General features: G+C 43.9%; 1 protein-coding gene across 8 annotated transcripts in view; it reads right to left on the bottom strand.

Annotated features, from left to right (window-relative positions):
- Nucleotides 1-26,918, bottom strand: part of SIN3A (SIN3 transcription regulator family member A) — a 67,604-nt gene that overhangs the window by 11,339 nt on the left and 29,347 nt on the right. For 7 of the 8 annotated variants that reach the window (XM_065559581.1, XM_065559582.1, XM_065559585.1 and 4 more), the window contains exons 4-16: nucleotides 26,344-26,450; nucleotides 25,474-25,756; nucleotides 22,243-22,494; nucleotides 21,441-21,593; nucleotides 20,956-21,114; nucleotides 19,156-19,245; nucleotides 17,385-17,503; nucleotides 13,448-13,658; nucleotides 11,674-11,790; nucleotides 9,009-9,247; nucleotides 6,021-6,204; nucleotides 4,889-5,462; nucleotides 2,991-3,160 (exon numbers count right to left, since the gene is read on the bottom strand). In XM_065559581.1, the coding sequence (XP_065415653.1) occupies nucleotides 2,991-3,160; nucleotides 4,889-5,462; nucleotides 6,021-6,204; nucleotides 9,009-9,247; nucleotides 11,674-11,790; nucleotides 13,448-13,658; nucleotides 17,385-17,503; nucleotides 19,156-19,245; nucleotides 20,956-21,114; nucleotides 21,441-21,593; nucleotides 22,243-22,494; nucleotides 25,474-25,756; nucleotides 26,344-26,450 (2,658 nt within the window). The remainder of the gene's footprint in view (nucleotides 1-2,990; nucleotides 3,161-4,888; nucleotides 5,463-6,020; nucleotides 6,205-9,008; nucleotides 9,248-11,673; nucleotides 11,791-13,447; nucleotides 13,659-17,384; nucleotides 17,504-19,155; nucleotides 19,246-20,955; nucleotides 21,115-21,440; nucleotides 21,594-22,242; nucleotides 22,495-25,473; nucleotides 25,757-26,343; nucleotides 26,451-26,918) is intronic. The other variant, XM_065559584.1, reaches the window with a different exon arrangement.

Below are 26,918 nucleotides of genomic sequence, written 5' to 3'. Positions count from 1 at the left end.
CTGCTGAGGCGATCTGCCAAGGTGTTCTGGACTCCTGGGAGAAACGATGCCACCAGGTCGATTGAGTGACCTATGCAGAATTCCCACAGGCGAATGGCTTCCTGACAGAGGGGGGACGATCGTGCTCCCCCTTGTTTGTTGATGTAAAACATGGCCATTGTGTTGTCTGTGAAAACTGCGACACAACGGCCCTGAAGATATTTGCAGAACACCTGACACTCCAGGCGCACTGCTCTCAGTGCCTGTACGTTGATGTGCAGGGATATCTCTTGTGTGGACCAAAGGCCCTGTGTGCGAAGGTCCGCAAGGTGAGCGCCCCAGCTCAGAGATGATGCGTCCGTGCTTAAGACCAGGGAGGGCTGTGGGACATGGAATGGCATCCCTCCGCATACCGAGCTGGGGTTCAGCCACCAGACCAGGGAGGTTAAGATTTCCATCGGTACTGTGAGCACTGTGTCTAAATTGTCCCGGCCTGGGCGGTACACGGATGAGAGCCAGGCCTGAAGTGGCCGGAGGCGCAGTCTGGCATGTCTGGTCACGAAGGTGCAAGATGCCATGTGTCCCAGTAGACTGAGGCACGTGCGTGCTGTCGAGGTCAGGAAGTTTTGGAGGCTGTGGATAACATTCACCATGGACTGGAAGCGGGCATGCGGTAGGCACGCACGGGTGAGATTTGAATCCAGGACTGCTCCAATGAAGTCTATTCTTTGGGTCGTCTGCCAAGTGGACTTTTCGACATTGAGTGTGGAAGGTAGGCTGAGTTCGACCGCGGTACATACCGGGGAGCTTACGTGCACCGGACTCAACGGTGCTTGTGGCGCCGGAATCGACGGTGCCAGTGTTGGAACCTTCGCGGGGCGGTCCGGCACGGGACACTGCTCCAAGGTGGGCACAGGAGGTGCCGGCAACCGTAAAAGAGCAGCAGGTTGCTTGTGCTGTTTCTTAGGTCCCGGAGACAGCGAGCAGTGCCGTGCTGGTAGCGGTGCCAGAGACATCCGGTGCTGGGAGTCTTTACCGGTGCCGGGTTGCGAAGCTGTTGTTTCCGGTGCCGGAAGCGCGCTTCAGACCAACGGCACTGGGTCTCGGCGCGAAGCCGAGGACATTGGGCTAAGTGCCACTTCCATCAGTAGCTGCTTCAAGCCAAAGTCCCGCTCTGTTTTAGTCCGAGGCTTGAATGTCTTACAAATGCGGCACTTATCTGATTGATGGGATTCCTCCAGGCACTTCAAACAGGAGTCGTGGGGGTCTCCCGTAAGCATCGGTTTAAGGCTAGCCGAGCACGGTTTGAAACCTGGAGACCTAGGCATGAGCCCAGGTACCAGGAGGGAGGGAAGGGGAGAAGCCCCTTACCCCCAATTACTATGTACACTAACAACAATTACTACTATTAACTACAACTAGAAACTACTAACTACTCTAACAACAACAACTATCTACAAGTATAAACGAGCTAAGAGCTAGGGAAGTGGAGATCAGCTAAGCCATGCTCCACAGTTCCAACGAGCACCACAGGCGGTAAGAAGGAACTGAGGGGGCGCTGGGTCGGCAGGGGCATATATCCTCCACCATAAGGGCGCCACTCCAGGGGCGCCTCAGCCGACCCACTGAGTGTTGGAAGATTTTTACCCTAGCAACGACTGTGCACGCGGTGCACGCACACCTAATTGGAATCGATATGAGCAAGCACTCAAAGAACTTGTTTTTAGCCCTGTCTTTATACTCTAATTTATGCTTAACAATTCTCCATAGAAATGGGATCATCGAGGTAGCCAGCATGTGAGAGTTGACACTTGGGCTTGCAGAGTTCAAGTGACAACTAGCAGCTGAAATCAACAAATATACCAGCTTCAAGAGCTCGCCAGCGTGTGTGAAATCCAGAAGGAAGTTGTTATTCAAAAGAAATACAGAACCTTTTCCAAGAGTCCTTAGAGTTTTGGTCCTTGTGTTTACAAATGCTTCAGGTTTTCTAAGAGCAAGCGAACACTTCAAATGTGGTCCCATCTGATACTAGGCACCTCTTGGATAGCAGAGGACAGTCTGCACTTGGTAAGGCAACTCCCATCTTTTCATGTGCTGTATATTTATACCTGCTTACTGTATTTTCCATTCCATGCATCTGATGAAGTGCGTTTTAGCCCACAAAAGCTTATGCCCAAATAAATCTGTTAGTCTCTAAGATGCCACAAGGACTCCTAGTTTTTTTTTTTAACTGATACAGACCAACACGGCTACCCCTCTGAAACCTGCCTTAAGAATGAGGCTTGAACATACCTGAGGAGTATATTAGAGTCACACACTATAATCCCCCTGATTATTGGATCACTTGATGAGTTAATTCCCTCTGAAACACCTGGCATTGGCCACTGTCGGAAGACAGGATACTGAGATAGATGGACCTTTGGTCTCACCCATTATAGCCATTCTTATGATTTCAGGCACATGCTACATTCTGAAAAAAATCCTCTGGGCTCATGTTATTCCTGCCCTCAAGACAGATAGAATTTTGTTTAAAATACACGTCTATCTGAATATTCAATCTTTTTGCTTTTTATAGAAGGTTTACAAATCTTCAAAAACGGGCATTTTAAATATTGTTAAGCACACTTAATGTAGCAATTTCTTTGTTAAAGCAACATTACTTGGGGAAATGTTGTTATGCCAGATACACGTACCTTTAAAGAAGCTGAAGAGGGAAGACAAAGCACCACAGGTCGCTGGGTAACCTAAATATCTGTACACACCTTGTTGAGCCTCATCACTTAAATACACTAACACTTATCCTCTCCCATCTCCAGAAATATGTTAGAGACACAGGAGGAAACCCCTGCTGTTCTCTCCTCCACTCTGAAATACATCACACAAATACATTCAACATTCCCAAGCTTCCTTTAAACCGTGGGGAGTGCTCTTTTGTGGGAAAGCATCAGCTACTTCCCCTTTATCACCTGGACACCACCCTTCCCTTCCCCTGGCAGTATGCTGCAAGTCACCTGTCTAACAATGCTCTGGATCAGCTTGTCCATGGTAAAGGCGATGTAGGCATGAATGGTGAACATCTCACGCAGGGAGTCCTCATACTGGGACGAATCCATGTTGCCATCTAGCAGGTTCCGCACCATATCCAGGAAAGCTGGGTAGTAATCCTCCACATCAATATCCACTAGAGGAAGAGAAGGTGAAACATGAACTACATTGTAACACCCCTCAAAGGCAGTTCCTACAGGCCCACTATGAGTTCTGGGAGCAAAAGGGCCACATGTTGAAGGTCTCAGACAAATTGATGAATTACCAGAATGGTCAATAAAATGAGGGACAACATTGTAAGACTTTAAATGAGAGCTTTTCAAATTAATACCAGGTCTGTAACCCGTCAGAGGCCTCACGGAGGAAGGCAGAGATAGTAAAATTCTCAGAACTAAAGAGGTTCTTGCTACCAAAACAACATTATGCACACCATTAAAGCAGAGACCTCACCAAAAAGATATGAACGCAGATATGTCCTAAGGCTCTTATGAAATATACCCATTGCACATTATTATTAACTTGTATTTCACTAGCACCCAGAGGTCCCAAACTATATCTAGGACCCCTCTGTGCTTGGCACCATTCAGACACACAACCAACTAGGCCCCGCCTTGAAGAATGTAAAACAGAGACCAAGGGACTTGGGGGAAGCAACTTGCCCGAGGTCACACAGTAACTAAGTAGCAGAACTCGGACTAGAACCCAGGTCTCCTGTTTCTCCAGCACCTTATCCAGCAAGCTACACAGACGGTTATCGCCTTTCCAAGCTGAATGTGCCAATGTAGCTTCTAAAAGGTTTTGTGGGCTGTAGCAGAAACACAGTAAAAAGGGGAGGAAAATGAAAAAAGCCATTCAGGGTACACCCAGTTTTGAACTAACACTCATCACTGCGGTATAGGCATCAAGGGAAGATGAAAATAAAGTTTTTGAAAATACTGGTTAAGGAACAAGCCAATTTAAAGGGAATTTGAAAAGTTATCTGTGTTTTCTGTTTGTTTTTAATTGTTATAGGTTCAAACACCTCTGCATCCCTCAAGGTCAACAAAGATTGTCCACATTTCCTCCTTTGCTTTAATCCAAATTAGCTACTTTACTCTGGTTTTAGCTAGCAGGAAACAGGCAGCCATGGGCAGTTTAGTATTTTAGCATTATCACCATCAAGGAAACCATCCCTTGGAGAATTCTAAATACATATATTTCCTGAGACCACTCAAGATTACACTAACATTGTAACAGAAAATGGAAGATCAAGGAGGCTCTTTACTGGTCTACATAGGACTACCTGGACTTACTTGGGTTTGCCCTGCCCTGCCTTCTTTAGTCAGTAAATCATTTGAACACCAGTTTAAAAGGGGAGACACTTTTTAATACCAGAGCCAAAACTGACTGCTTTGTCAATTGCCAGGGGCTGACTCCTCCACTGAGATATTTTATAACAAGCTTAGGGCAAGAGAAGATTTTTATCCAACTTGTAAATTCATGAGGTAGAAAAATAGCGCAACCCAAAATTAAGAAATTCAGCTGGCAAGGAGTGTTAAAGCAATACAAAATACCACGCCTCTCCCCCACAGCCCCATGAAATAGGATGTTCCAAGTCCCAGGGTCAGGTCTAGAGATCTCCTCCTGGATAACATGCTGTGCTACATTCGGTGCCCACAAGCATCCTTATATTTCACATTTTGGAAACTACCAAAATGCAGGTACCGGATTTTACAGAGACAAGACCTAAAGGCAGGTGAGAGGGAGGAACACAGATTCCTCAAGACACCAGGAAACAGATCAAGTACCAGATCCACACACTGCAAATTAAAGCACCTATCACAATTGCCCTCCCCTACTCAGACCCATGTAAGAGAACACTCACTGGGCTCTTTCAGTCGCAGCTGAATTGCTGGGCTGTCACTCTTGTCTCGTTTTATGCCAAGCACTTCCCGCTCCCATTCCCTTTCCCGGTTCTCCTCTTCGATTTGCCGCTCGGCCTGGGTGCAAATCCTCAGCAGCCGCAAGCATAGGATCTGGTGAAGCCGCATGAAGATGTACCAGTTGTTGTTCACATAGAAGAGGTTGTACACTTCGTCCACCCCCCGTAGCTTCTGGGCCGCTGTGTTGCTGAACAGCAGCTTGGCTTTAGGGGGGCTGCCCCCAACTCCATTGTGCTTTTTCGCAGCCCCGGTGGTTTCATCCACATCCATTTCCTCCTCTTCTTCCTCTTCCACGTCTGAGAGCTCGCCCCGCTGAGCAAACAGCAGGTCCGGAATGAAGTGGTACATGATCTGCTTGATTTTGTACTTGTCCTCTTTCTGAATTCCTGTCTGCCGTTTCACGTGGTGGATGATAAGAGAAGCAGCATCCTCCAGGATTTGCTTGTCCTCATAGGCTAGTGACAAGTGTGGGCCTATGGGTACTCCAGCATTATCTTCTGATGCCTGCTCTTGCCTCTGAGGGAGGAAAACCAAATACACAGAGCATGGGTGAGTCTCACATATGCAACTTACCACGTCTTTAAGACCCTTGTACAAAGCACTGGCAATGAACTGGATTTCCTCTTTCATTACAACCCCAAACCCTATGGGGGAAGGACCAGAGTTCACATTATCCATCACAACAACCCAAGTTCTGGTGTCAAGGGCTTATGCATATTACATACATGCATGTACACACTCCACATCTCCTTCTGTAATAACTCTTCGCTTCCCGAACCTGTGGCTCTTACCACAGCAGGATTTCTGTTGCCAAAAGGTAAGTCATCAGTTCCCTCAAGTGCTAACTCAGTCACTCTGCAGCAGCAGCCACCACTAACTACCATGACCAGGCAAGCAGCCTGCATTCTCTCCTTCCCCCTGAAACTGGTGACCATGAATGGCCTAGAGGGATACAAATGCTGCTACACTATTAATATAGCCCGGCAAACAAGGAGGGATGGCGGTGGAGAGGAGGTGACAACACATGCTCAGAGCCAGACAGCTGATAAAATGACTCTATCAGTGACACCTTACCTCATCATAGATGCTCTCAATCTCATTGAGGAGGCTCTTTGACCTCAGGACCTTGGTGTCATTCTGTTTGAAGTTGATGCCCTGGTGATCCAGGGATTTCAGGTAATATTTCTCATTCTGCTCCCTCCAGACCTTGTTGAATCCTCTCTGGGCTTCTCGCCACTCTTCCTCTTTCATTTTTAATCTTAGCAGTAACAAAAAACAAAACAGGAGCTAAGAGATGCTAAGATACCACATTGATGGGTGTAGGATAAAAACCTAGACCAGACAAACTGGAGGCAGTAAGGCTTCTACTCACTGAAACAGCAGAAAGTTTCAGAAGGACTTCAAATGAGGTACAACGTGCATAGCAAAATTCTCCAGAAATGGCCATGAATCTTTAGATTGGTTTTGTGGCTATGTTATTTTACAGAAGGTTAAATAGGCCACAAATGCATGGCTATACCCCACTAACCAGGGTGGTGATGAGGGCATTCAACAGAACATAAACCAAACTTTTTTTTTTTCCTGTATACCTCCTACAGAGTACCAGGACTGGGTCTGGGTTCACTGTCAATATCCCAGAATTCTGCTTTGTGAGAAGTTACAAACAACAGAAATCTCAGCTGTTATAACCAGCTGCCCCAAGGGGTCCCTGGTATCTGACACATCCCATCATTTATTTAATACATGGATTTAACCACTTGCCAGACATTTCAGAGCTCTCAAACTTCTCTGATACTTTTTATGGTCCTGTATCTAGATATTCTTTTCACCCCATGCAACACAGGCATACACAAAACTCTGAACGTTTCAGCCAGCTTATACCTAGCCTAGAAGAAAGAAGTCGATTCTGTCACTTCACAAAGAGTGCACTGTAACCAATTTGATCATGTTTAAGGGAAAAACATACACAAGTTGGGAAATCAGACATCCCTCCACCTCTCACATCTTGACATAATGGAAAAGCCAGCTCTCTCTTCACTGAGGATTAAAGAATCACAATTTACAACTAGGCAGCCTACATACTTTTGATGAGACATGGGAACTTTGCAGAGATATAATTGCTAAACATTCCAGGAGTCTAGAAGCACACAGATCCCAGAAGTAACTCTTACTTGGCAGTCCCTTCGCAAACCTATATCCCTCTTCTAATCTAGTTTTTATACCATGTCCATACTCTGGTGTCTAAGATCACCTCCTCATGGTCTTACCCCTCTCCTTTCATCTCTCGTTTCTTTACGTCTAGTTCTCACATAATGCCCTGCCTCAGTAGAGAACCTGCTGGAGACTGCAGAGGTCCTCAACATGATGCAACATAAAAGCAAGTCCTTCCAGACAGGGGTTCTGTTTCTGCATTTGTAGAACGGGGCCCCAATTCTGACGGGGACATTAGGGAGCCACCATAATAAAGATCTGACAATCTGCAACTACAATGCTAAAGGGAATTACTTTCATTTCTAATTATCCTTTGTTCTACATTGTTAGAGATGTATCTGGAAAGTGGAAATGTATGATGACACAGTTCCATCAAAACGCTGTTGTAGCCTCTTGCTGTGTAAATCCAGAACCAGCCAGGAGGACAGAGAAGCTATAAAGAACACAAAGGTTAGTTTCCATTCATTTATGGACTATCCCCCTTCAGCCAGTTTAGTAGGGGCACATTCTTTGAATACTGTAGTTCAATTTCCACCTTCTCTTTACAGCTCATCTGTCCAGCTCACTGACCATGCTCAACAAGGAACTGGGTGGAAGACAGCACTTAAACTCAGGAGTGACACGTGGTGACCACTAGGGGGCTTGGCTCTTACTCCACTCTCTATATGAAAAGGTAAATAGCAGCAGCGATTAGATTTTGTATACCTCTGTAAAAACGTCTGTGATACCACTATCTCTCAAACCTAAATAGTCTCATTAACATCAATCACTTCTCACAGTCTTCCCATGCCTCATCTTCCCCCCATGCTCATTTCTGAGTCCTTTATTACTGAGATGTCCTTCTTGAGATAGGGTGACCACAACACAGAATTCCAGCTAGGTGGGGGATTTGTTAGTTTTTTCAATATACAGTAATGGCATATTTGCTTCAATTCACTGCAGAGATTGAGGATGTATAAGAAAATTCTGTCAACCACCTCTCTTTCTATTCAAGACCACACTGACGACCTGTAGTCTATAGATCAGGAATCCATGCTTTAAAGATTGTAAAATTGTCCAAATTTTAACTTAGCTTCCACTTTCCTAAGTCTCATATCACAGTGCTAATTTTTGGTATAATCCCTTCCATCAAAGATGCTGGACTGTTATATATTGTGATCGCTACCACTCAATGGTTTGACCATAGTTATTTCTTGATTCAGTATCTGAGTGTTATTCAGGGCTAAGTCAATAACCTCTCCTCTTGTGTAGCTACAGACTAGCTATTACAAGAAGCAACCATTTAAAATATTGAAAAACTCCTTCTCCCCACCTTCTCCAGAAGTTGACATTTTATATATGGGGAGTTGAAATTGCCCGTTATAACTATTATTCAGGAGAGCGGTCTCTGGCCCCCCTCAATATAGTGCACTCACTTCCTTTTTCTGATCAGGAGGCTGGCAGTAGAACACAGTAATTTTTGAGTTGGAACCTGAATCCAATACAGACTCTACACTTCAAAGCCTTGTTCATTTTCACAGATGGGATCAAACTCAGTTGTGTTGAAAATTGACAATACAGAACCCCACCCCAGCCTGATTTTTGAACTCAAGACTGCCCTATCTTGGGTAGGAAAAATAAAAAATCCATATCCTGCCAGCAGGGCCAGTGATGTTTTGGCTTTAATAGACACAATAGTAGCTGGGTACTATGAAACGCAACCACTTATTAGAACATAAAAAGCATCCGCATTTCTCAGACTGTATACTTTCCTGAACTGGAGCCTCTGTGTATATTATACGTTTGGATAGTGCCTAGCATAAGATGACTTTTATCCAAACACAAGTAATAATGCCAAAACCTGGGAAGTACCTTTTCAGCACAATAGGAACTGCAACAGATGGGTTTTTCCTCAGCCCGTCTATGATATCGGCCGCTTTGTCAGCATATATCCTCTGCAGCGCCTTGCGGTGGATCACCTCCGACGTGCCACCCAGAGTGTTGTCCAGCCGGAATTTGGCTTGCTCCTCAGCAGACAAGCGGGAGAGTTTCTTTTGGATTGCCTCTAAGACTCTGATTGTTGCCAGGTTGGTCTCCAAGACAACATCCAGCTGAAAAGGAAGATGTGTTAGCCATTACTTTCTGGAAATAAAGGTCGGGTCTACACTACAGACCTATATTGGTGTAACTATGTCACTCAGGGGTGTGAAAAATCCACACTGAGCAATGCCGTTACATCGACCTAACCCCCTGCGTAGACAGTGTCATGTCAACGGGAGAGCTTCTCCCATCAACACAGCTATCACGTCTTGGGGAGGTGGATTAACTAAGCCAGGGGTCGGCAACCTACGGCACACAAGCCAATTTTGAGTGGCACACTGCTGTCCACTGAGGAGGAGGAGGAGGAGGAGCGGAGGGGCCGGAATGCACCAGGCTGGGGGAAGAAGGGGGAGGAGGGAAGCTTGGCTGCTGCAGGACGAAGCTTCTACCTCCTGCTCCTGCAGGGGAGAGTGGTGCGGGGGAGTCCTGCCCCCCCCCCCCCCCACTGCTCTCCCCTGTGGGGGCAGGAGGCAGAAGGTTGGTCCTGCGGCAGCCAAGCTCCCCCTCCCCTCCTGTTTCTTCCCACAACGTTCCGGCCCCTCCTCCTCCCCCCTCTCCCTTGGTAGGGAGAGGGGGAGCGAAGCAGAGCCAAGCGCAGCGTGCTCGCTGCTCTGTAGAGCAGGCAGAGAGAGGTAGGGATGGGCCTTGGGGAAGGGGATGGAACAGGGCATATCCCTCCCAGCCCCCTGCCATGAGCCGCTCAGGGCAGGGGGCTGGGAGCACCCCCATGAGCTGAGCACCCCAGCCCTCTGCCCTGCACCTCCACACACCCCCAGCCCTCTGCCCTAACCTCCCCCCAACTCCCAGCCTTCTGCCCTGCACCCCCCACACACCCTCCAGCCCTCTGCTCTGACCTCCCCGCAACACCCAGCCTTCTGCCCTGCACCTCCACCCCCCCCCAGCCCTCTGCCTTGACCTCCCCCCAACACCCAGCCTTCTGCCCTGCACCTCCACACCCCCCCAGCCCTCTGCCCTGACCTCGAGTGCCCCCAACACCCAGCCTTCTGTCCTGCACCCCCACACACACCCCAGCCCTCTGCCCTGACCTCGAGTCACCCCGCTCAGCCCGCTGCAGGCCTAGGTGAACAGAACCCCAAGCTGGAAGCGGGCTGAGCAGGCTGGCGGCATAAGATCAGCATTTTAATTTAATTTTAAAGGAAGCTTCTTAAACATTCTGAACACCTTGTTTACTTTACATACAACAATAGTTTAGTTATATAATATAGACTTATATAGAGAGACCTTCTAAAAAACGTTAACATGTATTACCGGCACGCGAAACCTTAAATTAAAGTGAATAAATGAAGACTCGGCACACCACTTCTGAAAGGTTGCCTACCCCTGAACTAAGCTGATGGGAGGAGCTCTCCTGTTGGCATAGGAGTTTCTTCACTTAAGCACTGCATCAGCGCAGCTGCAGTGTTTTAAGTGTCCACTTTAACATTTAAGTGAACCAAAACAAGAACTTAATACTTCTGTAATGCTGTGCACATAAAACAGGAGGCACTTGAGAAATGGTTTAATATTTCCACATTTGGTTGTTCTAATCTACTTATATTTCATCTGCTTCCTATACAGTATTGCATCTTTTCACAAAAAAGTTACAGGCTACCAAAATGCTTCCTTCAGGAAGTAAGATTTTCCATGGGTGGGAGGTACACAATTGACAGCATTACTACAAAAGAAAGCGATAAATCTTAGCATAGGCAAATAATTGCTGTGCTGAGTTCCATTTGGAGTGTCAATCATTTAACACTCTGTGAATGTCATTTTTCAGATTTTTAACTCAGAAATATATTTCAGCCTCAATGTACTAATAAAAGGAAGCATCAATTATGCACCTGCCATTGAACAGTTTCATTTGGAATGAGCTAAAGAGAAGAGAAAGAAAGCTGTGCCAAAGCTACCGACCACGATAAAGTCAATGGGTTGGAAGGGAAGGAGTTGGTGATCAGAAGCAGTTACTTGGATTTTGATTCTTGTATTCACAGAGGTTGAACAGTCCTTAGGTAGAAGCATAACCATGTCCACCAAAGGCAGGACAAATAGTAATGGGCTTAATCTGCAGCAAGGGAGATTTAGATTAGATATTAGGAAAACTTTCTAACTATAAGGGTAGTTAAGCACTGGAATAGGCTTCCAAGGAAGACTGAACTCCCCATCACTGGAGGTTTTTAAGAACAGGTTGGACAAACTTTTGTCAGGGATGGTCTAGGTTTACTTGGTCCAACTCAGTGCAGGGGGCTAGACTTGATGACTTCTTGAGGTCATTTCCAGCCCTACATTTTTATGATTCTATGATCGTATAACCATGTGAGACATGGGTCACCCAGAAAAAACAATTCCAGGCATCAGTATTTAAGCAGTATTATACCATATAGCTAACCAGTTCATAGAATCCCAGGCTTTCCAATAAATGATTTTGGAAGAATTTTACCTCAAAACGCTCGTCCTCACATCTGTAGATGTGTTCTTCGTATTGTGTCTTCTTGGAGCTAACGAAGGTAGAATCCTCAGACCAGGAAGGGAAGGAGACCCAAGTATCATTCAAAACCTTAGGTGAAGGAGAAAAGCAGAAGACTGATGGATCTTTTCTCTGAGCCATCAGAGAAGCAGACACCCAAATTTATATTATCACATGTTCCTCTGACAAGGAATCTCAGATTCCCAACATCCATTGTCTCTTTTCCTTGGTGAACATGCTCTCCTGTACATACCACAGGATCCCTTATAGCCAAAACTCGACCTTCTGGGCATGCTGCAAAAGCCATTGATTTGACACTGTCTGGGGGAAAGCTAGATGTTTTTCTCCTAGGGAAGTCAAAGAGAAGGGTAAAAGAAGTTTTTCTGCTGCTTTGGATTTATTGGCTGGCTGAGTTAAATCTGTTCTGTGAATATGAGTGTTTAATGATACTGGGTTATTGTAAGCATAAGATGCCTATGGCTTTTTGTAGGGACTTTACATTCAAATATAGATATAAGCCTAGTCAGGTGCTTAAATCCATTCCCTGGCAGCTTGGCCTCATTCTCAAAGGTCCTGAGCAACTGAACTTTGACAGACTTCAGTGGGAACTGGGGTTTCTCAGAACCTCTGAAAAAAGAGGCCAAGGTGCCAAAACACAGATTGGGAGACCAATTTCAGCTAAGTACATTTGAAAACTTTGGCCCGTTTTCACAGACCGTTAAGTGTGAGAGGCTGAATCACTGAACTCCTGCAAGGCAGGGTTTGTTATAGTACCACGTAAGTCATCCTTTAGAGACATGTTACATGTAAGGTTTTCAAATGATGCAATTGGTTTTCACCACGTTATTACTTCCATTTGCAGGTAACTGGTCAGCTACATCCTGCCTTTTTTTCTCCATGGCATCATGAACAAAGCCCTGCCTATCCCCTCAAATGGAATCTTGTGTCAACGTTTATGGTGGCAAAGACTTTCACAGCCATCTAGGCAAGACATTTAGCTATGCTCTGGGGTTCCCCTCTTCTCCAGCGAATCCTCATAATCTCGCTTATAAACCACTGGCAACTTAGCTGACCTCCTGTAAAAGTCCCTATCCCACCCCCATCAGAACCACTAGCCTTCCTCAGCGGATAGGTAAACAGTACTACCCAGCACCATTCCTGCATTGATCTAAAAAAGGTCACTACAGAGCACAGCAAGGACTGGGCACACTCCCTGACTCTGCAGCACCTCCTGCCAGTAGACCAGAAAATGAAAGTTTGGTTGTTGATCAGTGAAGTCTCTATAAACTGAACAGATTCTTTTTAAATTATGTATTCTCAGACTCCCATAAAGTTTTTCTGGTGTACATACACACCACAACTGAAACTAAGGAAAACTTTATGGAATTCTCAGAACACACAATTTGTGAGGAATCTGTTTGTGTGTTCTCTCTCTCTCTCACACACACACACACAGCTGGTAGCAGCACTACAACTGAATGAGGCAGGGGTTCTGCAGAAAAAATAGTATGTGATGATGAAATTAAAGACTATCATAAAGCATATGCACATGGGAGCAAATTAAGGTTACACTGGCAAGCTTTAGCATTTCCTAACTTCTGAGTGCTTGACTTTACAACTTTTCAGCATACTAGAGTTATGCAGTCAACTCCCCTTATTGGTCCTTTCTACCAACTACCACTCCAGTCCTAGCAGACTGGAAATGGGCTTCCCCAAGCATGCAATTCCTTTGGCTAGAGTGCCTTACCTCTTTACATAGCGGAGTCCGCCCGGTGCACTTGGGCTGCTGGTAACTCTTGGGCAAGGCTCGGTAGCTGGAGCCCAGTCTCTTACAAGAGGCATAGTCTATCTCCATGGCAATCCCCTCTGTAGCCCGTTCTTTTGGAAATGTCTCCATGTGAACAGACTCTTTGTAACCCAGAAAGTTTTTAAACCAAGTGAACAGTTCTGGGAATTTCCTAAGGGAAAAGAAACATACAAGAAAGTCTTGAAAACTGTAGAAACTTCGAAATCAAATACCAGTGCTCTAAGCTATTGGGGTCAGAACTGCCACTTGAGAGAGTCAGTCCAAGGCGGCCCTTGGAAGTCACATCTGAGGACAGAAGACTCTTGGCCACTCAATTCCAGTTTGCGGTGGCCTGGTAAGGGGATGCCAGTGCAAAAAGTCATTCTGCTTTTCTTTGGATTGCTCCTGCCTCTATTCATCTTGAAGGCTTTTTTTTTTTTTTTTTGGTGGCAAATGCCTTCCCATCTGGGAGCCTGTTGCCATGATGTCTGAGATCAAACACTTTTCTTCTGCCTCATCCTCACTCATCTCAAAGGCTGTGTTCATATGAGGAACTGGGTCTGCAGCTTCTCCCAGAGCAGGCAAGACTTGCCAGGAGCACTCTGACAACATTTTCAAACTGAAATCTCTGACCATTTAGGTTAGATATGAAAGCCAGTTGGCTGGTTTCTCACCCATCTGGGCACTCAGCCTTAAAATAGATCATTACTTTCCTGACTGGAAAGGGGTAAAGAAGTTGAACATGGATTCTCAGACTCCACTGAAGAAAAATTCCACCTTTGAAGAGTGAGCCTCACACCACCAAAGCTTCAGTTGGTGTTGCACAATTAGGTGGAAGATTTAGAAAATACAAGTTGACATGCAAGCACATAGATGTTGGTAACTGAAGTGGATTCTGCTTGTGAAAAAATCATCTTACTCTCTGAAGACTTTATTAGAAACTAAAAGTGAATAATCACAGTTACAACATAACTGGCATCATAGAAACTTGGTGGGATAATTCACATGACTGGACCGTTGGTATAGAAAGATAAGCTTGTTCAGAAAGGACAAGCAGGGGGAAAAATGGAGAAGGGGTTGCCTTGTATATTAAAGATGTATGCACTTGCACTGAGGATGAGATAGAAGTGAGAGGCAAACCTGTTGAAAATCTCTGGGTAAGGATAAAAGGGGTAAGAAAAACAAGGGTGATGTTATGGTAGGTGTCCACTATAGACCACCAAACCAGGAAGAATAGGTGGATAAGCCTTTTTCTTTTCTTTTCTTTTTTAACAACTAATAATATTATCCAAAACACAAGACTTGGTAGTGATGGTGGACTTCAACTACCCAACCACCTGTTGAGAAAATAATGCAGCAGGGCACAGATTATCCAACAAGTTCTTGGAATGCACTGGAGACAACTTTTTATTACAGATGGTGGAGAAAGTGACTAGAGGAGAGGCTATTCTAGATTTGAGTCTAAGAGAGGAACTGATTGAGAATTTGAAGGTGGATGCAGCTTGGGTGAAAGTGATAATGAAACAAGAGTTTATGACAATGGACTTCAAGAAGGCAGACTTTAGAAAACTCACAGAACTGGTAGGTAAGATCCTGTGGGAAGCAAGTCTCACAGAGTTCAGGAGAACTGGCAGTTTTTTTTAAAGAGACCTTATAAGGGTACAAGAGCAAACTATACCAGTGAATAGGAAAGGATGGATGTATGGTAAGAGACCACCCTGGCTTAACCAGGAGATCTTCAACATACTGAAACTCAAAACAAAGCATGCAGAAAGTAAAAACTAAGTCAAATTACAAAGGATGAATATAAAAAAAAAACCACACACAAGCACATAGGGACAAAATTAGAAAGGCCAAGGCACAAAACAAGATTAAACTAGCTAGAGGCATGAAGAGTAACAAGAAAACATTTTACAAATGTGTTAGAAGCAAGAGGACGACCAAAAACAGGCACATTAACTTAATGAGGAGGGAAATACACTAACAGAAAACACAGCAATGGCTGAAGTGTTAAATGCCTTTTTCATTTTAGTTATCACCAGAAAAGTTAGCAGTGCTTGGACAACTAACACAATGAACGTCAGTATAAATGGGCGAGGATCTGAGGCTAAAATAGGAAAAGAAAAATTTAAAATTACTTAGACAAGTTAGAGGTCCTCAAGTGACCAGGGCCTGATGAAATACATCCTAGAATACTTAAGGAACTGGCTGAAGAGATCTCTGAGCCATTAGTGATTATCCTTGAGAACTCATGGAGGACAGGTGAGATCCCAGAGGGCTCAAAAAGGGTAAATATAGTAACTATCTGTAAAAAGTGGAATAAGGACAATCCAAGGAATTACAGACAAGTCATCTTAACATCTGTCCCCAGAAAGATAATGGAGCAAATCAAACAATCAATTTGTAAGTACCTAGAAGAAAAGAAGGTAATAAATAACAGTCAACATGGATTTGTCAAGAACAAATCATGTCAGACACACTTAATATCCTCCTTTGACAGGGTAACAAGCCTTGTGGAGGGGGGGGGGGGGGAGGGAAAGCAGTAGATGTGATGTAACTTGACTTTAGTAAAGCTTTTCATACTGTCACACATGACCTTCTCATAAACACACTAGGGAAACACAGCTTAGATAAACCTAGTAAAAGGTGGGTGCACAACTGGTTGGAAAAGCATACTCAGAGAGTACTCCTTCCTAAGCAGTCCTTTCCCATTTTATATTTGTGCAATTGATTATTTCTTCCGAAGCGTAGTACTTTGCATTTGTTTTTATTAAATTTCATCCTGTTTATTTCTAACCACTTCTCCAGTTTGTCAAGATCATTTTGAAGTCTAATCCTGTCCTCAAAAAAGCTCGCAACCTCTCCCAGTTGGTATCTTCCACAAACTTTATAAGTGTGCACTCTCTGCCATTCACCAAATCATTTATGAAGATACTGAATAGAACCGGATCCAGGACAGATACCTGTGGGACCTCTCTCAATATCTCTTGCAGCTTGATTGTGAACCATTGATAACAAGACTGGGGACTGAACTAGATGGGTATGTTCTGTATCATAAAGTTAGGACAAAATTACTATATTTACTGGGAGAAATATTTCACAATCGCAAAGCAAGAGGCTGCTAGGACACCATTGTTTGACCTTCTGAAGAGGCTCCCAGTAATAACAGCACCACTTCTGCACTCCTCTCTGCTGCCATTTCATTCCTTGGAGTCTCTAGGAAGCCACAAAGCTGCCTCTTTCAGGCATTTCACCAGGAAGGGAAAAGGGCAGTCATCAAATCAGGTGACAATGTGCAAGAAAAAACAGAATAAGAATGGCTGTTCTTTTGCTTCGATGAAGGACAGCCAAAGAGAAGAATCTAAAATCTAATGCACTTTGAATTTATAAAATACTTATAAAGGATCTCGAAGTGCAATTAGTGTTCCTTTTATCTTATAGGCCTGCTAATAGCATGTGGCACCTTGCAACCTACATTCATAATACAAAGTGTTCAGGCAGGGCTGGAGGTGACACGAACCTCAGAGGTGACATATTTGGATCTCAGAGGTGAACTGGTATTAGCTCACTGTTGTAAGGGCAACTCCCTACCAGTTATTTTGTGAAAAAAACTAACCAAGCAGCAGGGCACACAGATAAACTAGTCAACACTAATGTTCCATCTCTGGTGTACACCCTTTGTGCTGCAGGTAGCTCAGGAAATCAGACGCCCAGTCAAACTATTGAAGCTTTGGAATGCTGGGCAACAGAACCAATTGAATGTTCTCTTTCTTTAAATGGCCATGCAAGTCAGCATTTCCTTCCCAGCACCCGAACAAAAACAGACTAGATCCAATATCACCACCAACCTCCAAGCTCTGACCACATACAGAAATGGATTTGCCCATCCTCCACTTACCCCAAGAATGGAGAAACTAGCTGCACAAGCTCAGCCCGGGAGATCACCTCCTGATTAAAAATAACCAGGCAGCGAAGAAAATTTTCATACGCCTCCGTGCTACGCAGAGCCTTGCGGACCTTACATATATATAAGAGGAAGAAAACAGTCAATACAGAGTTCAGAATGAGTGCAACCTAGACTCAATACTGTGCTCTCAGGTGCAATCCTGAACAAATGAGGTTACTCACAGCCAGAATCAGACAGACACTCTCTTTTAGACTTGGGAGTTTTATGCAATTGCATTTAAATACATTTCCCCTGCCCATGCACTACTACTGTGAACAGGTAAGGTATAAGAACCTTTGTAGAATAGAACAGAACATAAGTTAAACTGGATCTCTGGTTCTCACTTGCGCAGACCATGAGGCAAGAATGACGACTGATCCAAGGATGCCATTCTCCTAGTGGACACCCTCCTACACTCCAAAGAGGTAAGCAATCAAGATGTTTGTGTCCACCCATAAGGAGAAGAGTAAAATATGGGACGACCACTGAGAAGAGTCTCAGTCAAAACTCAGAACACTGCAAGCAGGGACTACAACAGCTGTCTGCTGTTCTGTTTCTAGAAACAGACACGTCACACAGGTAATCCTCTACCCACTAGGGCAAACTGCAAGTCCAGGCAACAGAACAATTCACTGGAGCCTAACAAATAGTAATCCATACTACAATAGTTACAACTGACTTTTCAGATTGCATTATCACCACAAAGTGGTGTTTGTAACCCTCCTCTTCTCAGTCAGACACAGCTGAATCAGATTCTTTAGAACACCATTACCTTCCCACATGAAAACTATTTGCATCTACACATCAAATACAGCAGTAGCATCATCAGGTTATTTATCATTGTGATTCAGACTCTACTGCAAAGATTTCTTCATTTACTCAGGTTAACACCTCAGTGTTTTCCAAGCAACATATGGGCTTTTGGTTACCACTACCTGGCCTGAAAACTGTGCCATGTCCCAGGGACCAGGATGGTGTCACTAGCACATGGATATATAGTTAAAATGACCATTTACCTGGGGTTACATGCTCCATGCAATGGAGGAGAGAGAAAATTGTGGACACATCAGGGAAGAGGACAAGGGACTACTTGGAGACATCCCATACTGCCTACCTGCCTCAGTCTAGTCTGTGTGGCCAGGAGATGTGGCAAGAAATAGGTAACAACTGCACAACATGGTATGTTACCACTCGAGAAAATGTAGCTTACAATGCGACCGACTCATTTAAGCCAAGTTCCCTCACTTCATGCAGTTGGACAGGGGAAGGAAATGGAAAGAGTGACAGTGCCAACACAACAAGGTAGGCCAGTCATGTCACCAGTAGCATAGGGGGCCTGGAGTGACGGGAGATAAATGTGAACTATGAACAAAGATGCCTTTTCTTGCAGATTTTTGTCTTCCATGAGAATTGGCAGTCACAACCCCTGACAGTTAGGCTCTGCTGCCAACTCTACCTGCCCAGAGGGGACAAAACTGTGGATCAAAGGCAGCTGAAGAGCCAGAGATGGACTTTACGGGCAGGGACATGCACAGAATTTTTAAAAATGAATATATATCAGATGTAAAGACCAGCTGATGGCACACCTAGTTAAAAGATGACAGAAATCTCATTCTGGAGAGAACGCCACAGACTTTGCTGTGTATACTCACATTGGAAAACCAATTTGCTCTGAGCATGAATCAGATGTGCAAAACTGTCTATTCAGAATTTCATCACTCACCTTCTCAAAGAACAGAGATTCTGTCCCCACCCCATGTTTGCTGGCTTCTGCCAATGACTGGTCCTTTAAACCAAGCAGCTTTGGTTTCTTCTGCAAAAAGCAAAAGTAAAACCATAAAAGAGGGATTAAAATATGCAATAATGTTTTGCACATCTATCATGCCAGGGCATGTGTTTCAACTTCCCTGACACCCCATGTACAGTACACTGTTGCTATAATGCCCTTCATTATAACGAACCTTTGGCTATCACGAACCTGGTTCCTGGAGCCTAAGTACAGTACAATACTGTACTGTGTTTAAAAAAAAAAAAAAAAAATTTGCACATGCCTGCACAATTTGTATCCAGCCTCATATGTTGAGCCCAAGGGCAGAAACTAAGGAGTGGACCCCTACCCCACCTCCCCTCTCCCGCAGCTGAAATCCAGAGTCGCAGCCTCACCACTTGGGGCTGAAAGCCCGGAGCCCCAGCCCCGCATTCGTTTTGATGGTCTTTTTGCTATAACAAACCCCTGCTAACGAACAAAAGGCTTGGATCTTAACAGGTTTGTTATAGCGAGAATGTACTATACTTTCAAATAGAGCAGTCAACATCAAGTTTTTAGGAGGAGAATTATATTTGAGTTTCTACTGGTACCCCAAAATTAAAATATTTACTTTGCTTCCCTCTTTGTTTCCCCTGGACTTTGCATAATTGCTTTCCCCACATTCCTATTTGATGGGCGGGGAGGCTTTATTTTTCACTAACAGCAAAACTTCAAATAATGTTTAATCATCAAGTCACGTGCAACAGTCATTGCACAGAATACACCTCAATATGTTAGTTCTGTACTTAACAACAATGAAGACAAACTCCTTTTGATTTCTGCCAGAATCTCTCCCACCTACTCCAATCTTGCACCTCCCCATAGTTTCTGCATTTCTTTGCTCTCTTCTTTTATTTGTTCCCAGGGTCTTCAAGGATCCCTCCCTCCCACAGATGCACATCTCATTCTCAGAGGATTGCTGGAAGCTGACCGTTATTGTTATTTGCTCTGTCATTCTGGAGGCAAGGGGGATTAAATTACTAGAGAGATGGATGCTGTTCCTTTCCTTTACAAAGCAAAATGCAGAGGTCTGGGATCACTGGAGAAATTTGCCATTTCTGTTTCATTGCAAAGCCTTATCCACCCAGAAACTCTGGTAGCTTGTAAAGGCAAGGTCTGGCTAACAGAACACAGACTCATCAGAACTCTCAAATTACCTTTATCATGGGAAGAATAGACAAGAGTCCAATGTACCTGCACTGAGTTTTGATTTGATGCAACCCCTGCGATACACGGTTACTAGTCCCCTTTATTACTTCCCCCAAATGCCTTGAGAACAGCATTGCAAGCTTTTTAGACAACCTGTCACTTGGTCAAATTTACTGAGGCTTCCCCCTATCTACTCTCTCCAAATGCTGCTTTATTAAATAAAACAATATAATCAATAAACATATCCCTGTGTATTCTCTAGCAACATAGGAAAAGAAACCAAGCACTGTTCTTTCTCCACTGGTAACTACTGCCACGCTCACACAGGCTGCATCTAAGTCTCTAGCCCTGTTTGTATGGATACTACTAAATCCTGCACTTAAAGGCAGACCTAAAAGGGTCTAACCAGAAGCCTGGGCAGGTCTCCTTCACCCTCAATCTAGTCATAACCTGGACTGTGAGCCTCAATATAAACAAGTACGTAAAGTGCATTATACTCTGTGCCCTCAATTTTCACTTATTACCATTACTTCCTCGAGAAAAGCTGTGAACTATGCATGTTCTTACCTTCACTGGTGGGGTTGCTCCAGTTCCTGAGTGCCGTCTGATTTGACAGCCATTTTGGTTGGGTCTTTGTTGCTTGTTGTTGAGCTGGGGTTTCTTGATTGTTCCACCATGGTCATTTCTTACCGACTCCACTTTCTCTGCAGTTGTCTTGCTTAACAGCTTATTTTAAAAAAAAACCACAAGACTATTAGTGATGTGAGCTTCTGGTGCTGGGGCAAAGGTGCATGTGAAACCCCGTCACCTTAGCTCTAGCTGACCAGTGCATTTTACAGCAGTGATTATAGTCCTAGAACAGATCTTTGAGGCACAGGAGTCACATTTAAAGATTTGTCAACAGAGGCTGTATTCCCTGCCCTCTTTTCCCCATGTGCAGTGAAAGACTGTTTGAAAACACATTTAGCAAACAGGAAAGCAGTGTACTTTTCTGAACTCAGTTTTCTTGCATAGCCAGCTTTCTACCAACTAATTAGTGGGGTTGAACTCACCACAGAGCTGTTAGCATCTGGCAGGAACTGCCCAAACTCAGAGAGTAAATCCTCCTGGTTCTTGAAGAGGCGCGCGACCTGTGCATACACCTCCTGCTCTGTCAAAGCTGGTGTGTAGTTACCACCTGCCTCCTTGGCATTCCGCTGCTCTTTCTGTCACAGGAACAGGGATGTGTGAGAGCAAAGGAAACAAGAACCATTACAACTGCCTTTCCTAGTTTCTGCTTTTCTTTCTCTAGGGAACAATACTTAATGCAACTCAAAACATTCATCCCTGAGCTGAGTTTATGTTTGTTGCTCCTGTATTGCTAACTGGAAAATCAGCAACCGAAAGAAAAATTGAAGATGGTGGCTGGCAGCTCTTCTGAAAACAGAGTCACTCCAAATGCTCAGGGGACAAACATCAACTGACAGGGTACCAATGCCGAATAGCTTGTTCTCTCTCCTTCACATTACTATATGTAGATGCATTATATGCATCACCCCTCTACGTCCCAGGTTCATACATTTGCGTTTAAAAATACTGCCCACTATTTCAGATAATTGCAACTACAGACAAATGCTGATTTGGCACTGTTAAGTCATGCAAAGTTAAACTGGTTTGAAATACACAAGTTCCGCCCCCCACCCCCAGCTGATTGTTTACTACTTGAAATCCCCAAGTATGTCAATCTTCCGCATAGCCCCTTCAAATACACAATACAGGTGTAAGTTAATTTTCTATGGTAAGGCATGACACACATATTTATACATACTCAAAAGCACCTGCATGGGTAGTGCATGTATACAGTGTTCCACTAACCTGATAAGTGTGGAGGATCTCCAGGAAGGCCTTATAGATGTCTGGTTGTCCCTGGAACCGATTCTTGATCTTGTTGACATAGTTGATGGCATGATTAAACTCAACCGGCTGATTGTTCTGCAGGGATGGTGTGGTTCCAAGAGAGATTGTCACAGGTGTATGAGGCTGCACAGGTGGAGAGCGCGGTGATGCATATGGAGGAATTGGGGGAGTCTGCTGGCTGGCTGGCGTATGTGCCTGCAATTGTGATGGCTGAGAAGAAAAGGGACACTTAGTTTTGTCTTAGAGATTTGCGTTGCAGTAGTTTATTTCATTCAGATCAAATCCTAGGAAGAGAACAAGAAGTATTAGAACTCAACAAAATCAGTCGCACACAATAACTCAGCGGGGGGAGGAGATGTTCCCACAACTGATGCCAACAGCAAAGCATCATGCACGGGGTACCTCTGTGAGATGGAAGCTCTCAGTCTACCCAAGATACTTTGATTTGACCAATGGAGAGGCTGAGTAGGCTGGACATACCTTGATGATACTAATGCCCAGTGAAATAGCCCCACCCATATGTTTTAGCACTGGGATTTGTGGCATGCTCATTTCTCATTGGTGTTCTTAACTCCACAGCTGGGAGTGTTACAGCAAATTTTTTTTTACACTGATGGAAATGGAAGAGGAACAAAACTAAGTGAACGTTGTCTATCTTCACAATAAGCAGCTCACCCACACAAGAAAATTTCCTAATGGTTGATCCTGGACGGAATTTTATTTTTATTTTCAAAAACGGATTCTGAATATTAATGGATGTACTGAATGAATACATATAACTAAAACAAAGGAAAACTAACTTAGGATGTGACAATCATCTAAAGAGCTGATACAAAGCACGCTTGGTAAAACAGAGAAAGACCTCACCTTTCAAGTAGTGAGGAAACATATTTTGATATTACAGAGCAACTCGATTTTAGCTGAGCCATTTTTGTCTCTTCATCTTTCAAATTAACAGGAACCAAACTGCATAGACTTAAATTGCTCCATGGTGGCTAGTTATTGTCTCCATTATGAAGGTATCCTGTACTTCATAAAGCCAGGCAATTGCATCTGAAGATACTGTCCTTTTCCAATATTCAGTTAGAAGTCACAAAACTAACACTAACAAATATGAAAATAAATTTAGGATTTTAAAATTTGGTCGCTATCCTTTAGTAGGAGGCTCAATAAAATCACAAAGGGGTCTAGAGCCAACCTGGAGCTAGTAATTTTCAATGCAACTGAAAATACTTCACCCTCCACTGCCTTCCAATATGCATCAAAGCTGTATTTTGGAGACTAAGATTGCCCTAAACCTCCCATTATAGGACCTTGTTTTCAGTTGCTTATAACTTTGCCAAACTAACTCTTCAAGCTCAAGTTTCTTATGCCTGGCATCTGCCTCAGGCTAAAGTTTCAGTATAAACTTTAGTTCAGCTAGTTCTGAGAAGGAGATCAAGGAAAAGCATGTTTTGCCCATGCTAAAACAAATGCTTACAACAATTTCATTGAGACGCTCTAGGGCTTCCACGCTTTGGAGCAGGGACTTGAAATCTGAGATTTCTTAACTTTTGAATGCTTGACTTTCCAACCAACCTTAATGTTCTCTTCATGTATTTTGGGCGTGTCATTTTTATATAAAGGCAGAAGAGAACTACCATTAGTTCATCACTCTGAGGTTCTATTAATTGTCAGAGAATCCTGCTGCATGCTACCAGCGTTGGAGAAAGGAAAGGTTATGGTCATCTAGTCTGGCTTCCTGCATAACACAGGACATAGGATTTCACCAGTGATTCCTGCATTAAGTCCATAATTTCTGGTTGAGCTAGAGTGCATGTTTAGAAAGACACCCAAACTTGATTAAAAAGACTTCAAGAGAAGAAGAATCCACCATGTCCCAAGGCAAATTGTTCCAGTGGTTAATTACCCCAACTGTTAAAATTCTACATGACAGATACAAAGGTGAGTGAGATGATATCTTTTATTGGACCACTTTCTGTTGATGGAAGGGACAAGCTTTCAAGCTTCATAGAGTTCTCTTCCTCAGGTCATATGAGAGAGCTCTGTGAAGCTGAAAAGCTTGTCTCTTCCACCAGGAGAAGTTGGTCCAATAAAAGATATTATTTCACCCATCTTGTTTCTCTCATATCTGGGGACCAACACAGCTACAACACTGCAAATAACAATGGGAAATTCTACATGGGAGTTTCATACAGCTGACAACCCTTCCATCAAGGTTTCTGTTTCTTAGCAGAAAACAAAAATAATGTAGGGGAATATCAAGAAGTCCTCGCTGTTCAATACTTATCTGATGCTTTATCAGGGCTCCATATCAAGTGCAGCTGAGCTAACTAAAAAAGGCACTTATTCTGGGCCTACCAGACCATCCTCAGATATTGGTCTCTACCACATTTTGCTAGAGACTCTGGGTATTTTTCTTCCCCCAAATAAAGTGTATAACGTTGGCTTGCATTTCCTTTGGTAGACTCCAATGGAAAGGTTTGAAATAATTTATTGATTTTGGATAGCAAATTCATTTTTTAATCAAAGCAATATTTCCAAACCAATTAGTGAGGTTTTTTTGTTTTTTTGTTTTAAAGTACAAGCTTTTAAGAAAGGAAACTAAGCTGGAGCCAAAGAGACTATTTAGGCAAGGAGCACAAACTAGGGTTTTGAGATGCTACAGTAACAAAAATAGAGTCACCACTTCATACCTGAATTTGCCTGCTCCAAAACTAAAATTAAAAAAAGGAGTTTCTGAAGTTTTGGACCAAATCCTCACTTCACATTCCATCTAAAATTTACTTTACATCCTAAGACTTCTCCAAAGTCAGTAATTTCCTGAACAATTCTGTCGAACCATTTATATTCACATATGGTCCTTTTCATTGTGCTGGCAGTTCAGTGACTGATTATTTTCACACTCATATCGTATCACCACCGTATGACCGCTCTCCAGAGATGGTCTCCATGAGTGATCATCCCATCATTCACATGCACACTCACAGCTGCTGCTGCGGAGCCAAACTGGTACATGTTTACTGTCGTTTTCATGATGTGAAAAAGTTGCAAAAGTGATTTTACAGATATTTCAGTTTTTACATTTCCTTTGATGAAATGTTAAGCCTTTTGCAATCTTTAATTCCCTACCATTTCTGAAGAGGGACTAGGTGTTTCACTCTGCCTGTGGTATCCAAAGTCTCTCACCTTGCTGATTTTGGCAGGTGGTGGCTGTGGTGCAGGCTGTGCTGGGGTTGGGGTTGACTGTGCTGAAGGCTGGGATTGATGCTGAGGCTGCGGCTGTGGCTGCGGCTGGAGGCCATGTGTGGGGATCTGGTGAACCTGCCCTGGTGTTGTCACATTCACCATATCGTTAGTCTGCACCTCAATTTTGTAGCCAGGTGGCAAGAAGGTATTGAAGCCCATGATCAAGTCAGGGTGACCTTTGAAGAGCTGAGACACGCGGCTGATCACCCCTGGAGTGTCAATACTGAAAAGAAACAAGAAGATAGAAAGGTCACAGATCTTGCAAAGGGCTCTCATTGGCAAACCAGGAACCCCACACAACGGAACTTTACTTGCCACTCAAATTTTTATCTAGCCATCGTTAGCCTGCGACAAAGCCAGGAAACCAGACAAAACTGATTCTTACTCATGTATTATTTAACTTGACTGTAACGTAAGAGCAATTTTATTTGTCCAAATAACACTAACTCAATGTGATTTGGTCACAAGTCTGACCGCTCTGCAGCTACTGGCAAGCAGACAACCAAATGAATCAGCTGTAAGGACTGAACCTGTGAACTCCCACTCTCTAAGCAGAGATTTGGCACAAATGAAGAGACCTGCTTGGGCTCCAGAATGGAAAATACTGATCAACACTGCACTTCCCAGCACTTTCCAACCAGCAGCATGGATGGAGCAAACAGGAGGAAGAGGACTCTAGAGATTACCAAGAGATGGATAATCTCCAAAGTGGAAAGTGCTAACCATCTCTTGCCCACATCTCCCAAACACACATGCGCGAGCACGCACATTCTCTGTCTAATATGAGGAAAGCAGAACATAAGTTGTTACCTTTGAGACTTAAATTCCTTCATTATGTCCAGGAAATCATTGTAGACCTGAGGCTGACTACCAAACTGCAGCTTCACCTGGTCAAGGTAGGACAGCGCATCCTCCACCTGTGAGCAAAATAAAGGAGCTAAAAATATACCTCAGAGAAAAGTGGGTGACCACTCTTGCGCATGAACACACATTTGGAAAGGCACCTGCCTACAGTAAACCACTAAGAGTAAGCAATTAGGTAGCAGCCTGATCATAACATTGGCTAGTTTATAATCAGTGCTACCTGACCATTTGACACAGCCACATTCTATTGCTGGTATTTTTCTGTGATGATGCAATGTATGAATCAGCAGAAATAGTTCCAGTGAACACACTTCAAAGTAATCATTTCATCAGTGGCTGGGGTGATTGTTAGTAAAAACTCAGAGCTGGGCACGCATTATTTTTCCTACATTTTTTGTGGAAATTATTATTGAAGTCTAAAAATAAACATGGTGGGGGACCCTAGGAGGAAATTCCATGTATTAGTGCTGCCAGGTACACACTTGCATTTCTTTTTTTTTTTTTTAAACTCAAGAGCCAGA

Source organism: Chrysemys picta, chromosome 10 (assembly GCF_011386835.1).
Source record: "Chrysemys picta bellii isolate R12L10 chromosome 10, ASM1138683v2, whole genome shotgun sequence".
Taxonomy (NCBI): domain Eukaryota; kingdom Metazoa; phylum Chordata; order Testudines; family Emydidae; genus Chrysemys; species Chrysemys picta.
Note: the sequence above shows the minus strand (reverse complement) of the source record. Positions and strands in the feature narration are given on the sequence as shown.